At 50.3% G+C, this 16447-nt stretch overlaps 2 protein-coding genes across 2 annotated transcripts; one reads left to right on the plus strand and one right to left on the minus strand.

Moving 5' to 3' along the window:
- Positions 1 to 4029: 4029 nt before the first annotated feature.
- On the minus strand, positions 4030 to 5202 carry PSMB11 (proteasome subunit beta 11). Its single transcript, XM_065872603.1, has one exon. It carries the CDS (start codon positions 5105 to 5107, stop codon positions 4232 to 4234), a length of 876 nt encoding a protein of 291 aa, XP_065728675.1. The 5' UTR covers positions 5108 to 5202; the 3' UTR covers positions 4030 to 4231.
- Positions 5203 to 10076: 4874 nt separating this feature from the next.
- Positions 10077 to 15948, plus strand: PSMB5 (proteasome 20S subunit beta 5). The gene is made up of 3 exons (XM_065871332.1): positions 10077 to 10628; positions 11366 to 11672; positions 15442 to 15948. Exons 1-3 carry the CDS (start codon positions 10431 to 10433, stop codon positions 15726 to 15728), a joined length of 792 nt encoding a protein of 263 aa, XP_065727404.1. The 5' UTR covers positions 10077 to 10430; the 3' UTR covers positions 15729 to 15948.
- Positions 15949 to 16447: the final 499 nt, after the last annotated feature.

Here is a 16447-nt window from a genome sequence, read left to right on the forward strand (position 1 = left end):
CCGTTCTCTCACTGTGATTCCACTTTCTTGTGGCTCTGCTTTGGTCTCCCCCATTCTAAATCTGTCACTCACGGCTCTGTCTGTCGCCCGTGCCCGCACACACGCTCTCTGTCTGTCTCCTGCCCACATCTGCCCGCTTTCTCTGTGGGTCCCTGTGACTGCCTTTTTGGTTTCTTCCGTTGCCCATCCCAGAAACAAGAGAAACTTCCAGCCACTGCTGCCCACCCTCCTGCAGGGGATGTTCTGCCCCAGGTCAGTGTCCCTAGACTATGTGGAACACAGGGGTGGCCCAAAGCCCTCCCTCACGCCCCACCTCTCACTCGGGCTCTCCTGTCATTGCAGACCTGCCCGCATAGTTCCATCCATCACTCATGGCCTCATCCTGGCTCCATGGGCCTCCAGCAGAGAGAGGGAGCCAGCTCACCTCCCGGGGCAAGAGCTCCAGCCCCCAGCGTGGCCGCCTCCCTGGAGCTCTGCCCAGCTGTCAGCCGGCCCTGGGCATCCTAGCTCTGGGCATTGTCTTGTGTGCTTCCCAGGCCCCAGGGGGAGGGATGGGAAGGAAAGAGGGAGGCAGCTGGGGAAGGGGAAGAGGGAGGAAGGGGAGGGGCCTCCATCTCTAATTTCATAATAAACAAACACTTTATTTTGTAAAGCTGGAGTCCTGCTTTCCTTTCTGCACTTAGGTGTCTGTAAGAGCGTCACTGTGCCAAAGGGCTGGAGGAGAGGCCTAAGCCCACTCCCTCTACCCCTTCTCCTTTCTCCTTTGGGGGACAGTCGCTTCAAGTCCCCTTAATAGAGGAGGCTTTGGGTTGACACCATACAGGGACGAAAGAGATAATGACATGTACCTCTACCCCCACAACCTCTGGGTTCTCTATTGGTCTCAAACTGTCCAAGGAAATTAAGATGTGGAGACTGGCCAGAGGGGAAAGCGGGAAGGAGAAAGTGGAGAAAAGGGGGAGCTATAAAAGACTAAGAAGAGAGGAAGAGGAGCTCTAGACTAGGAATAAGTATGGGTAGGGAAGAGCAGAGGGGGGTAAGCCAGTGCCTCCTGGGGCCTGTGGTCCCAGTTGGAGAAAGGGTGGGCCAGGGCGAGGTGGCACAGTCACAGTGGATCTGGGGCCTGCTGCCCCACCTTTTATTCTTCCCAGTCTCTGGTCTTACTCTTTGTGGGCACAAAGAGGAGGGAGAGGGACCAGGGAGGCGGGCTGTTTGAAGGGCTGAATCAAAGTCAGCTGGGGTGGGAGCCCAGCGGGTGGCCAGCGTCTCTCACCGTGCACTCCCTAAGCAGAGAAGGGGTCCACCCAGCAACCAGAATTAGCACCCACGCCTCGTAACTCCAGGCAGGGCTCCTGGGGACTCAAGTAGATGGGTCACGATAGGTCCTTGTGACCTTCCCCTCCAAGTGCGGAGTGCAGATAATCAGGGATGGCTGCTCTAATGGGAAGATGCCTTCTTGTACCTTCCACGCCGTTTGGTTAGGGCAACCAGGCGGTGGGAGAACAAGGACCCTGCTCCGATGCTGGCGTTGTCGTTGACTCTGCTGAAGGCTGGAACCCGGCCCCTGCCTGCCTGAAGGCCTGTGTGAGAGCAGACTGTCTGCCCCTGAGGGAGACATTAGGAGGCTGCACTCCAAGCAGGGAGCCACAGGAACAAGTCTTCCTGTTCAGAGCTAGATCCACACCTTTGGTCTCCCCTGACGTCCGCATCAAGCCTCCAGGAGTAAGTGGAGAGAAGGAGGGATTGACATGTGGGCCGCCCCTGGGCAAGGAGGGGTGCATTGAAGTGGGATGCAGGCCTTTGCCTCCTCTCCCAGCCCTCCTTAACACCCTCCTGAGGTCCTCCCCAACTCATTAAGCTTCAAGGAAAACAACAATGTAGGGAAACAGGCTTTTCAGCTAGACCCTCCGGCTTATCTCTGGTCTTAAATACCTCACCATTGGAAACACAGGATCCGTCAAAGGGAGGGAAGAAGGGCAGAACCATGGAAGGAAAAGAGAGAGAAAGGGAGAGGTGATGGGAGGAGACGCAAGAAGAGTGGGGCTCCCCCCCTGTTATGCCCTCCCTACCTGGGTTTAATCCTCCTTCCCTGATTAATGGGAAGAGGAGGGGCACAGAGTGTTCCAGGGGGTGAGCCGTATGTGGTTCTCAGGGAGCCTTGGGCTGGGCTCAAGTGGCAACCCCAAGCTAGCCCGCCCCTCCTTCCCTGCCTTTTCTCACCCCTGGGGCTTCAGGACAGGGGTGGGAGGATGCAGAAGCATCGAACCAGTGGGGTGAGCCCTGCCCCACCCCACTCTGGACCTCTTTTCCCCAAAAGAAGTGATAAGGCCCGTCTTTCTCCCTGACAACTTCCAGCCTGTTTCCTGTCTCTGCACATAGGAACTGCACGTGCATCGCCTATCCTGGATCACTCACATACAACAGGTCACAGACCCACACTCACCTCTGCATGTGAAGGTGCCCCCTCTCATGTCTGCGTCAATCAAACACTTGAACCCTGGGCAAAAGCTGCCCTTCCTCCTGTGTTCCTCCAGGACCAAGCTGGCCTAGGGGTCCTTGACCTCTAGTGATCATTGCCAGTGTCCTGCACCTCCTCCCCTGAGGCTGAGGAGTGGGTGAGGGATGAAGAATTGCTATGGAGGCCACCAGCCAGATTCCCAGACCCTGGCTCGAAGCCTAGTCTTCCTGTACTGGGCACCTTTCTGCGGCCACCCTCCCCCTGACCATTTCCCCCCCTCTCCCCTACTGCTTTCCCTCCTGGGACTCCCTCAGCTTTCTTCCCTCCTCTCCCATCATCCCCTGAAAGCCAGAGTCTGCTGGGGCTCCTCTGTCTGGCCAGCTCCTGCCTGGATGAATTCTTAGCCTGAGGTGCAGGCTTGGGGCTCACAACTGGGCTGGAGGCTGGGAGGAGGGGTGTCCAGGAGGGAGGAAAGGTATTGTTCATCTTGGGACTGGAAGCTGTAGGAGTGGGATAGAGAAAGAAGATTCAGGAACCTTCAGGTGCCACCTCCTAGGCTGACCGTGCTTTCCTCCCTCACTTGGCCTGGGGAGGGGAGGGCGGGGAGGCATCCCTCCTGGAGCTGTCAGCCTGCATCGCCAAGTCAGGGCTTACAAGGGAGCGGCAAGGGGACAGGGTGGGTGGGAAAGGATGTGCTAACCCAGCAGTTCCCACTAGCACAGACGCTTCTCTCTTTTCTTCATGCCCAGAGGGAGCTACTGGAAAGAGAGGCTGGAGAGAAGGCAAAGGGACAGCAGGAGGAGAAGCTGGGCAACGGCCATGACATGCCTGGAAGCCAGAGTGCAAGGGAGGGAGGAGGTGCCTGGGGCGATGGCTCAGGTCCTGACAAGCAGGGGTAGAGGGGGCTCAGCCCTCCAGGCCCTCAGGCTCCTCTGGCTTCCTCCTTCCCTGGCCACCAGGCAGGGGCACGGCCCAGCTGTTCTCTTCCCCACATCACTCCCCAGACGCCTGGCAGGAAGAGGCCCTGGGAGAGAAACTGAGCTGAAGGACCACAGCCCTGGAGCGGAAGGCCTGCACCCCAGCCTCATCTCTGCACTGACTGTGTGACCTAGGGCAAGTCACATAACCCTTTGAACCTGTTTCCTCTTCTGTCAAGTGAGGATCATTTTTACCTCAAAGAGTTATCATGAAAACTGCGTTCAGGAAAGGGGTTTGCATCATGGTCATTAGGATCAGGTCGGGGGGCGGGGCAGAGAAGAAAAACAGATGTGGGAAGCCCTCGCCACCCCCAGGTGTACGTGCTGCACTGTCCCTGTCCCTTCCAGCCTGGGCCCGCTGGGCTACTATCCCCACTTCATCTCCTCCAGCCATCTCCACTCACCAAGGTGAGAAAGTGGTGAAGACTCTGAAGCTGAGCTAAGGACTAAAACGAGAGGAAGAGAGACTGGGGATAGGAGGGGAAAAAGCAGAAAGGAGGATGGCAAGAAAAGAGGGTCTAGCACCTAGCACAGCATCTGGCGTGCAGCCGGTGTGCAATAAGTACTTGCTGAAAGAGGACTCGGTGCTGAGAAGGAGGCTGGATCAGTCTATTGGGCGCCAACAGGAACATGTCGGAGAGAGCCTCAATGGCTCCGGGAGGAGAAAGGGATGGAGACTTGCAACAAATGAAGCTGGCAACCCACGAGAGCAGGAGCCAGACGCCATGAGTCTGCCCCCACTGCGGCCCCATCTGCCACCCACTCCCAGGGCTGGGCCCCCAGGTCCTGCTGCTGCTCACAGCGCCTCTGCAGGCATCCTCGAGTCCCCCGGGGCTGGCGCCACAGACGGTTCTCCGCCTTCACCGGCTCTGTCCGGGGTGGCCTCCTCCTCCCGTTCCTGCTCTGGCCCCGGCCCTGGGAGCTTCCGCAGTTCCGAGTACAGCACCCAGGCATCGTTGCAGGACACATATTCCCATCCACTCTCCCGCACGTGGAAGAGGTCCACGGAGCCCCCCGAGTAGGCATCACGGTGGGTGGCATGGGCCACAGCACGGCGGGCCAGGGCATAGGCTTCCTGGGTGCTCATGTCATAGTGGTAGCCGCCATCTAGCACACCATAGGCATAGGGAGATCCAGAGCCCACCGAGAAGATGTCCCCCTGCAGGCAGGTGCCGTCGCTGTAGACGTAGAAGAGGGCAGGGCCGGAACGGTCCCAGCCGCACAGGGCAGTGGCCACGCACAGATCCAGGCCCCGATAGCGCGACATCATGACTGATAAGAGTCTGGCAGTGCCGGCCACGCTGGGCAGCTGACCTTCCCTCAGTGCCCGTAGCCGCAGCTCCCGCTGTAGCACCCGGTACCATGTGACGCAGTCGGCCGAGGTGCCAGAGGTGGTGCCCAGGAGGTGCTGATGCACAGGGATGACCTTGCGTGAGGCTGGACAGGCCACGTAGTCACCACAGGAGGACCGCGTGTCAGCCGCAGCGATGACTCCATGACGAAAGCGGAAAGCCAGAGTCGTGGTACCATGGGCCAGCCTGGGGCCATGGATCTGCAGGAAGGTTTGAGGGTCCCAGCCCTGGGGCACAGCCCAGCCACCAGCCTGAGGCAGGTGAGGTGAAGCTTCTTGGGTGTCGGGGGCCTGCCACTTGCACACATCCTGCAGAGCCATCCCTGGAGTCCAGCGAAGGTTGGAAGGAACAAGGCAGGGATTTGTGAGCTGGGTCAGGCGGAGTTAGAGAGAGAGCAAGGAGGAGCTGGGCTGTGGCCAGAACCAGCTGGGAAGGCGTGTGATCTGTGGCTTCCCTTCTCCCTAACCCCAAACCAGGCTTTGGGACTGGCTGATGGAGCAGCGCCCTCTCCCTCAGAGAACTGCTGAGGGGAGACAGAGCGAGGCCAGTAGAGTCTCCAGCGCTGGGGAGACGCTGCCCATGACACACCCGAGCGTCATCCAAGGAGTCTCCTGTCTGTCATCCTCCAAGCACCTGGAGTTGGGTGGTGGCTGGGTAACTGAAAAGGAAAGGGAGCACCAGTGGAAGGAGCAGAGCTGGGTTCCTCTGGGTTTTCCTGTGGGGGGCACTGGGCGCACAAAGATAAATAAGGCCCTGCCCCTGCCCTGAAAGGGCTGCCAGCCTAGGGAAAGGTGGAGACAAGTCAGTGCAATGGCACAGTCAGAAGAGATTGCCATGGGCGTTCCCCGGTGGCCTAGTGGTTGGGATCCCGGGCTTTCACTGTTGTGGCCCGGGTTCGATCCCTGGTCAGGGAGCTGGGATCCCACAAGCTGCGTGGTTTGACCAACAAAACAAAACAAAACGGAATAGATTGCCATGGACCCACCCGTGGCGGGAGTCCCTAATGCTGGGTTCTCTCTTCTGGGGTGTGGGGTCGGGGAGCTATGACGCTGAGCTCACAGGTTCACCTCATGGTCAAGGTGAGGAAAGAGAAATGGACTGGGGTAAGGACAAAAGAGACAAGAGCAAGAGAGCCTGGTATGGGGTGCTCAGATACCTTCAGAAAGGCAGAGTACTGAGGGGCCAGGTGAAGGGGAGCTAGAACCTGGAGATCTTTTTCTCCTCTGCTTTGGGGGTGAACGTGAACTTCCATCTGCGTACAAACGTGGCACTTCTGACAGTTCTCTGGCAGTATAGCTTCTCTGACTGGTGTTAAAGTTCTGAGGATGTAGCTGAAAGGATCTATTGGTCCCCCTTCTGCCCAATAGTTCTCAATGGCAAGAGACTGGTTTGTGGTTCCAAGGCAGGAGAAACAACGGACTTTGATGCCGTAATGCTGAGTCTAAGTCTTAGACCAACCAAGGGTGGACCCTGACAGCTGGCCCTTCAGAAACATAAAGTAGATTGGGGCAGAGTGACAAGCTACAGCTACTTCCATATGCAGTATGTTTTACTAAACATTACAGCTCAGAGAGGTGCTGTGGGAAGGGGTTTATTCAAAGAAACAGACGTTTCTGCAAAGGAAAGAGCCCGGACCCTCCAGACGTCATGATGCTGAGGCTGTGGCATCATAGTTTCCTGGAGTCTCAGTACTAAGGGCAATTGTAACATGTCAGGGGAAGACTGGAGAAACCAGAAAGTCACACAAAGGTCCAACTAGCCCTTCTTTCTTCCTTGGTGTCGGACCACATGGGAATCTTACTGAAGAGATAAGAACGTCTCCTCTTTCTAGCAACTAAGTCTTAGACTATGTATGGCTGGATCGCCACGTCTCTAAGTCAGGCCATTATTAAGTCAGATCTGCGCAGATGAGTGGCCCAGTAACTGGCCACCCACCAGTCTCCCCCTCTAACCTTATCCTCCACACTGACATAATTTCCTAAGGTATCACTCAAATCCCATGTCTCCTCTAGTAAGAAACCTTGAAGCATTACAAGATCAAGTGCACCCCAGGCTGGCATTTAAGGCCCACTGTGGTCCAATCCTAATCCATCCACCACAACCTCTTTTCACGCAATTCCTAACATATCTCCCACCTCCCCTTCATCTTTTTGAATCCTATCTTTCCAAGTCTGGCTTAAGTACCACCTATTCTGAAAATACTTCCCAGATCCAGGCTGAGAGAGGAGAGGCTGTGAGTTTGAGAAGAAAGGGGATCTTAGTGATATTTAAGGAAATGATCCAGACCTCCTTGGAAAAGCCTTCCTGGACCCCCAACCTCACCCCAATCTATACCAAACTCTCTCACTTCTGAACTACAGCACTTATCATTGTTTTCTTCCCCCAACCCCTGCTTTATTGAGATACAATGGACATATAGCATTGCGTAAGTTTAAGGTGTACAACATGATGACTTGGTACCTCTGTGTGCGTGTCTGTGTATTGCCAAATGTTTACACCATAAGGTAAGTTAAATCCTTCACCTTACTTGATTACCATTTTTGTTGTTGTTATGATAAGAACATTTAAGATCTACTCTTTTGGCAACTTTCAAGTATACAAGAGTATTGTTAACTATAGTTGCCATGCTGTACATTAGATTCCCAGAACTTATTCCTCTTATGACTGGAAGTTTGTACACTTTTGACCAACATCTCATTTTCTCCAACCCTGAGCCTCTGGCAACCACCAATCTACTATCTGTTTCTAAAAGTTTGGCTTTGTCAGACCCTACATATAAGTAAGATCATACAGCATTTGTTTTTCTCCATCTGACTTCTTGCACTTAGCAATAATGCCCTCAGGTTTCATCCAAGTTGTCACAGATGGCAGGATTTCCTTCTTTTTTATGGCTGAATAATGTTCCACCACATATATAACAATTTATGCGTTCATCCATTGATGATGGATATTGTTTCCATGTCTTGGCAGTTGTGAATAATGCTGCAATGAACACTGGGGTGCAGCTATCTCTACGAGATAATGATTTCATTTCCTTTGGATAAATACCCAGACATGGGATTACTAGGTCATATGGTAGTTCTATTTTTAATTTTTTTTGAGGAACCTCCATACTATTCTCCATAGTGACTGCACCAATTTATATTCCCACCAACAGCAGCACTGATCATTTGTACCTCTCCTCCTTGAGGTCTCCCTGAGTGGGACCTTGGAGCAGAGAACTAATGTAAGGTAAATTGGGAACAGATTATGGAAGGCCTTGAATGCATGCTGAGGAGCTGAACCTTACAGACCATTTTTAAGCAGGCAAATGATAAGATCAAGATGATGTTTCAGGAAAATCAATCTGGTGCTGCGCAGAATAAATTAGAGATACAGCTTGTACCCAGAAAAATCAGGAGAATATTTCAGTAATTCAGGAGTGCGGAGATAAGAAGCCAAAGACGGTATCATTTGCAACGAAAAAGAATGTGAGAAGCACTGTAGAGGGAGAATGAACAGGACTTGGCAACCTAGTGGACGTGGAGTAAAGGAAGGGGAGTTGTCAAGATGAGCCAGGGCTTCAAGCCTCTGTGACTGGAAGAACATTATTGTCATTCTTTCATGTGTTCATTTTGCAAACGTGTATTAAGCACACAGCGGGCACAGAGATAAATAGTAGAGAAATGCCTGTCTTTACAGTTGTTGGGTTTTTTTGGCCATAGCCGTGCAGCTTGTGGGATCTTAATTCCCTGACCAGGGATTGAACCCGAGGCCCTGACGCTGAAAGTGTGGAGTCCTAACCACTGGACCGCCAGGGAATTCCCGAGAAATGCCTGTCTTTAAAAGCTCACAATCCAGTGGGAGATAAATGTATATTTATAACCAGGTAAAATGTGAAAGTGCCTTAAGAGAGGCAGACAGTATTAGTGGCAGAGGGAAAGAACCACTGAAAGAAGTCAGGAGGATTAGTTGCATTGCAGGAGTGACTGCAAAATAATACTTGCTCAGTAAACAGAGGCACTCTGCATTTTCCACACCATGAAAGTGTGAGACCCACAGAAAGATCTTCTGCTTCATTATATTCTGATGGTTGGGTTTGGAAAGAGTTGTCAAATTTCAGCATTAAAAATACAACACTCTCAGAGTCTGTTGGGAGGAGAAGGGGCTGAGTTGGGCATCAGAGGAAAGAGGAATTTAGATATATATATATATACTTTTTAATAAATTTATTTTTGGCTGTGTTGGGTGTTCGTTGCTGCACACGGGCTTTCTCTAGTTGCGGTGATCGGGGGCTACCCTTCGTTGTGGTGCGCAGGTTTCTCATTGTGGTGGCTTCTCTTGCTGCGGAGCACAGGCTCTAGGAACGTGCTTCAGTAGTTGCGGCACACGGGCTCAGTAGTTGTGGCTCACGGGCTCTAGAGCACAGCCTCAGTAGTTGTGGTGCATGTGCTTAGTTGCTCCATGGCATGTGGGATCTTCCCGGACCAGGGATGTGTCCCCTGCATTGGCAGGCGGATTCTCAACCACTGTGCCACCAGGGAAGCCCAGGAATTTAGATATTGATGGATGTTGCTGCTGGAATCCAACAAGGAACGGCAGATGCTGTCTTCATAGAACCATAAAGCAGGAGGCAACATTTCATACACTTGCCCACTTCCTTGCTTGTTATGGTTCCCAAAAGGGTTGAAAAATGAAGGTGGGTGAAGAGAGGAAGAAACAATGAAATACAGCACATTCCTGAACAAGAGCTTGTCTCAGCTAGCTTAAGTCAGAAAACCTCTTTGTACATCTTTATGGAGCCTCAACTCTCCTCCGGGCTCTGAAATGGTAAATTATTATTGACTCAGTTATTCAGGAGCTGAATTGCGAACCCAGTCTGTGGATTAACTGGGCCCTTTGCTTTTCCTTCTTTATTCTTCTATCTGCCTTTTGGTCAATTCATCACTCAGTAGAATTTCCACCAGAGGGTGGGAGTAAAGACAATGCTGAATCTTAAAAATTGGTTACAGTTAGAGAACGTGGGTAGCGTGGCGATTGATGTTATCAAACAACAAGCGGTATAGCGCTCTTATTTTGTTGCGCTTTTTAGCACAAACTACTGTGGTTTTACTAACTTCATAGGAAAATGGCCTCAGCGTAGATCATTATTTTACCCACTATTAGAGAGTGCCCTTACACAAAATGGCAACTTCAGTCGCTTTAACAGACTGCTGAAGCAGTAGTGATGTAAGTGTTGCTTGGACACCGGGCGGGGCGGGGCGGGGCGGGGCTGATTTACCGCTACCGGTTTAGAACAGGTTTTCATCCAGTCACGCCCTTCTGAAAGATGGCCGGCCCCACTTCCGTCCCTCAACCTGGACGTTTGCGATTGCTTCCTATGAATTTGAGGTTAATCTAATCCCGTGTTGTTTACGTGACCAAAATCAAGATGGCAGCCACATCTCTTTGTAATTTAAGGGGAGTGAAGCCATTTGTTTTTTCCTCCCCGGTGAAAATAATCACTCGCGTCTGGCTCTTGTGTTTGGAGGCGTGGTTGCCAGGAGTTAAAATGGTTGCTCCCTGTGATAGATTTAATAGGGAGTGAAGCTGTGACGACGAGGCGTTGCCCGGCCGCTCTTTGCTAGGCGTTCTGGCAGGCAGTTCCCTTTGCCCTTACTAGACATGGCGCTGGCCAGCGTGTTGGAGAGGCCGCTACCCGTGAATCGGCGCGGGTTTTTCGGGCTCGGGGGTCGTGCGGATCTGCTGGACCTGGGTCCAGGGAGTCCCAGCGATGGGCTGAGCCTGGTTGCGCCCAGCTGGGGTGTCCCAGAGGAGCCGAGAATCGAAATGCTTCATGGAACTACCACCCTGGCCTTCAAGGTGCGGACCCAGCCGTCGCGCCGGGCTCAGTTCCGCGCGCCCGCGCCCGCGCCCTTCCCGATCTCCCAGCTGGTCCGGAACCCGCGGTGGTCGCGGCCACGAAACCCAGACGGAGGCTCGGACCTCTCACCCCAACCCCGGCGGTTTTGCTGTCACTGCCCCGAGAGGCCTCGGTTCTCGCTCTGGCCGGAGTGGGGGGGCGATGGGGCTGGAAGGGCGGGGCGTGTGGTAAGTGGGAGAAGGAGCCCGAGGCCGCTTGGGTTGATACCTAGGCGACCCCAGGGTGCTCCTGTCCAGGAAAGGCCGCAGCAGCAGTGAACACTGGCAGAGGGAAGGCTGTTGTAACCACCAAAGGTTTTAGAAACTGAGAAGCCCCGATAGGCCAGGGTTACCGAAACGTTATGGTTTGAGGAGGAAGATTGGTGGGAGGAAGCGCTGTACTAGGAGCCAGACAATTGGGATTCTTGGCCCAGCTTTGCAATAACTGGCTGTATGATCTAGGGTAAGTCATTCGATCTCATTCCTCAGCCATCAAGTGAAGGTAATACTGAAGGTAATCCATGTCAAGGGATTGGTGTGAAGCTCTAGTGACATTAATATGAGGGAAAGTATGTTGTGAAGTATAAAACGGCAGAGACAGAGATGTTCTGGGTTTGCACTGATGCATAAAGAAATGTCAAAGATGATGTTTCTGTGGTCTCATGTGGCCCGTTTTGTGTTTCCTCTGATCTTAACAGTTTCGCCATGGAGTCATTGTTGCAGCAGACTCCCGGGCCACAGCAGGTGCCTACATTGCCTCCCAGACAGTAAAGAAGGTGATAGAGATCAACCCTTACCTGCTGGGTACCATGGCTGGGGGTGCAGCGGATTGCAGCTTTTGGGAGCGGCTGTTGGCTCGGCAGTGTCGAATCTATGAGCTTCGAAACAAGGAACGCATCTCGGTAGCAGCTGCCTCCAAGCTGCTTGCCAACATGGTGTATCAGTATAAAGGCATGGGGCTGTCTATGGGCACCATGATCTGTGGCTGGGATAAGAGAGGCCCTGGTGAGTTAAGCTGCAACCATGTGATTCTTGGGCTGGCACTACAGAGAAGAGGGGTTGGATGAATCAGATAAATGGAAGAGCTTATGTCAGTGCTGGGGATGTGTTGGTTAGTTCTCAGTCCTTTCGTCTGTTCAAGGAAGGGCTGTAGTGTAGGAAGGGGCAGGGAAGTAGATCAGCTGTGTCATTGACCACCCATGTGACCTTGGGCAGGTTGCTTACTTTCTCAGACTGTTTCATCATCTGTTACATAGGTTCCATGAGGTAATACATGTCAAGCATGTAGTGTCTGACACATAATGTGTTTCCTTCTGGCCTCTCCTGTAAAATGATAAGACCTGCAAAGAGTTGTATATAAGAATTAAATCAGCTAATAGACATAAAAACTCTAGTCAGTGCCATCTGATAGAAATACAATGTGAGCCGCACATGTAATTTTACATTTTCTAATGGATGTATTTAAAAAGTGAAAAGAAATGGGTGAAATTAATTTTAACAGTTCCCTTAATCCAAAATAACTATTATCATTTCGGCATGTGTCATTAGCCCCATTTCAGGTGCTCACAGCCACATGTCGCTGGTGCCTTCCATATTGGACAGCGAAACTAAGTACCTACTCAAAAGTTAGTCATTCCTCTTCCCTTTTTTCCTGAAGAGAGTCTTTGGCCTAGAAGGGGGGCCCTTTGGGGCTCATCGCCTTTCTTTGCTTGATATAATCCCCTAGGTCCTGTTGTCATCTCTGAAAAGAAATTCCTTAGCCTATTTTTCCTTCTGGTATATAAAAACCTTGCCAGGAAATTCAGTCTTGTATCTGATATCAGTTCTTTTTCAGCCAATTTTGAATGTCCCTTTAGTCAAGCTGGGATACAGCTAGTCACTCACTTTCTGTTTAATTTTCCCCTTTGGTGCTTGAAAATAGTTACTCTTTCCTCCTATTGGTTTTGCTTCATTCATTTACCTCCCCCCAACTCCTTTTTTTTTTTTTTTTTTGACTGCACGGCTTGTGGGATTCCTTGACTAGAAATTGAACTGTCAGGGATTCCTGACCAGTGAAAGCACTGAGTCCTAACCATTGGATCACCAGGGAATTCCCTCATTTACCTGCTTTCTAAATGCCTAGTTTTCCTCTTTTGAACAACTGTAGGATACCCACCACTTTTTCATTTGCTTTGGAGAATATTAGTTCATTACTCAATAGAGGATGAAATGGGCTTCCCTGGTGGCGCGGTGGTTGAGTCCGCCTGCTGATGCAGGGGACACAGGTTCGTGCCCCGGTCTGGGAAGATCCCACATGCCGTGGAGCGGCTAGGCCCGTGAGCCATGGCCGCTGAGCCTGCGCATCCGGAGCCTGTGCTCCGCAACGGGAGAGGCCACAACAGTGAGAGGCCCGCCTACCACAAAAAAAAAAAAAAGAAAAAAAAAAATAGAGGATGAATGAGGAGAGATTTAAAAGTGCATGTGATAGAGGAGCTCAGTTTGTTACTTTGGAAATTGAAACACTTTTCTCTTTGAAAAGTGTGAAAGAACAGTTCCATACATCTTGTGTGGTCTAGGGTAGCATTTCAGAAATGTTGTTTTGAACCCTTAGCTATTGGATTGGTCCCAGGTGGTGGAAAACAATGTAAGAGAGTACAGAAACTGGCTAGCAAGGAAAACCCAGGAAGTCATAGCATAACCTAAATTGTACCATCTCAAGAAGCCTTCCTGACAAGCTGTCCCATTCAGGATGAGTCAGCCCCTGGCTTCAAGCTGACTGAGAAAGTGTCACAGATTACTTAATGCAAGGCTGAATGAGATGAATGCCACTTTAAAGAGAACCAATAAAATGCTGAAGGAATTTGGGGGGTGGGGGGATTGCTTCTGATGGGAGGAATTGAGGCGCACTCATTTTCCCGGATGTGAAAATGAGAGAAAGGAAACAATGAACAAAAGAAGACAGGGAAGAAGCATGAGATTTTGGGGGAAGTAACTGGACATCTAATTTAATTGGAACTAAAGTCTATAATTGTGAAGCAGTTGGAACCAGATGGTGAGCTGCTAGGCAAGGTAGTGGCAATGGGACTTGAGGAGGGGCTCCATGTTAGAACCATTGGAACCTGAAAACTGATAAGGGCAGTGCTTTTCAACCTGGCTTGTATCATAATCACCTGAAGAACTTAAGAATCTAGACCCATGCTTGTCCCCCACCCAGACCAATTGAAAAAGAATACCTGGGGTAAGTCCTAGGCATCTTTTTTAAAAACTTCCTGGGAATTCCCTGGTGGTCCATTGGCTAGGACTTAGCACTTTCACAGCCGGGGCCCTGGGTTTGATCCCTGATCCAGAAACTTAAGATCCTGCAAGCCGCTTGTTGTGGCAAAAAAACAAAACAAAACAAAAAAAAACTTCCTTAGATGATTCTGATGCATAGTGAGTTTTGAGAACCACTGAGATAGGAAAAATATTAGTGATGCATTGACAGAATTTGAAAATACAGAAGGATTGGTGGATGAGTTTGGTAGGTAATGGAGAACCACTAAAAGTATTTGAGGGCAGGAAATTTAAATATGAATTTGGTGACAAAGGCATCCAGCTGGAGAGGCCCAGCGGGCAGATGGAAATGATAAAAATTTTACTACATCTTTGTCTAAACTTTTGTCTATACCAGAGGTTGGCTAACTTTTTCATAAAGGGCAAAATATAAGTAAATATTCTAGGCTTGTAGGCTATATGATCTTTGTCTCAACTACATAGCTCCATTGTTTTAGCAAAAAAGTAGTCATAGACAATATATACACAAATGGCTGTGGCTATGTTCCAATAAAACTTTATAAAAATGGTGGTTGGGGGAATTCCCTGGCAGTCTGGTTGTTAGGACTGTGCGCTTTCACTGCCGAGGGCCCGGGTTTGGGGAACTAAGATCCCACAAGCCGCTCAGCGCAGCCAAAAAAAAAGAAATTAATTTAAAAAATTAAAATAAAGAAAATAGGCGATTGACCTGGCCTACCACTGTACCAGCACTGTCCAATAGAAATATAGTGTGAGCCATACATGTAATTTTAAATGTTATAGTAGCCACATTTTTTAAAATAAAAAGGAAAATTAATTGTAATAATATATTTTATTTAACCCAGTAGATCCAAAATATTATGATGTGGTACTAGCTTCATTTCAAATGCCTAGTAGTCACATGTGGCTAGTGGCCACCATACTGGACAGTGCAGGTCTTTACAATATGATTTAAAATTATAGGCTTTATTCTCTTACTGTGTGGCGTATGCCTTGCACTCCAGATAGTCTAAACTCTGAGGGTTAGGATTGTCTTTTTGGGTTTTTTTCCTTCATTTTTTGGCTGCACCGCCTGTGGGATCCTAGTTCACCAACCAGGGATCGAACCTGCACCCCCTGCATTGGAAGTGCAGAGTCTTAACCACTGGACTGCCAGGGAAATCCCAGGATTGTCTTAAATATTGCCTCTCACAGTGCCTGAAGTTCTGTGCTTGAAACCTAAGTCATTTGAATTATACTTGCTTTTTGGTTGTACAGACAGACAAGGCAGTTACTGTAATGTGAGGTAAGATGGGGTGGCATGTGTAGAATCCTGAAGTCTTAAAATTTAATTTGATTTCTTCACCTTTTTTTTTTAAGTAATTTTATAGAAGTGCTATTTTCTTGTATTTCTGTTGGTCTCCCCTGGGTTTCAACAGGAATGGAGAACTGTTGCCTTGGAGGATGAATCAGATCTCAAAAGGGCTGATCATTTTTTTCTTACTAACCTCATCTCTCTTTCCAGGCCTCTACTACGTGGACAGTGAAGGAAACCGGATCTCGGGGGCCACCTTCTCTGTAGGTTCTGGCTCTGTGTATGCTTATGGGGTCATGGATAGGGGTTACTCCTATGACCTGGAGGTGGAAGAGGCCTATGATCTGGCCCGTCGAGCCATCTACCAAGCCACCTACAGAGATGCCTACTCAGGAGGTTCCGTCAACCTCTACCATGTCCGGGAGGATGGCTGGATCCGAGTCTCCAGTGACAATGTAGCTGATCTACATGACAAGTATAGTGGATCTACCCCCTGAAGGAGGGCAGATGTGGCTGCTTGCCTTGCTTGGGGTGACTGTTGTTGGTAATATGGGTACAGCTCCCCATCCTCTAGCGGAGGGGTCCCTGATTATATCCATCATTTTTTTTTAATCTCTGGTGCATTGACCTCCATGTGTTACCCGTTGTAAATGAGCTACTGCAGAGGTAATTATTTGTTTTACTTTCTTGGATGTTAACATTACACTACTCGATCTCAGCCTGTGTTGTCTGTGTTGTGTCTTTTCTCCACACTGTCCCTCCTCCAAGCACTTTACAGTCAAATAAGCCGGGACAGTGGGAGGGAAGTGACAGTAATTACAGGAAACAGCGGTGTGAAGACATCGTCTAGTGAATACATTAACGTCCCCACTCATGAAGCTAATAACAAAGGAGAAGGAGACGGAGGGAGGAGGGAGAGACTTCCTGATTCTGATTGCAAAGAGATGAAAAGTTGATGGGGTGGAAAGATGCACAGGGCTGTACCAGGCCGAGTCGGAGGAAAAAAGCTCTCCTCCTGTGGTGGGGGAAGGGAGGCTGATGCTACATGGAGAGCAGAAAGGTGAAGAGGGTAAGCCAGTTGGGAAGGGAAGTCTTTGACCCTGGGAAAAGAGAGGACAGAGGTGTGTGTGAAAGCAGTAGTGACCACCAGCCTGGTGATCCCTGTCCTGGCCCTCCAGTGTGTGCCAGTGTGGGAGACAGAAGGAGATGATGGTGG

This window comes from Phocoena phocoena, chromosome 2 (genome assembly GCF_963924675.1).
Source record: "Phocoena phocoena chromosome 2, mPhoPho1.1, whole genome shotgun sequence".
Classification (NCBI taxonomy): domain Eukaryota; kingdom Metazoa; phylum Chordata; class Mammalia; order Artiodactyla; family Phocoenidae; genus Phocoena; species Phocoena phocoena.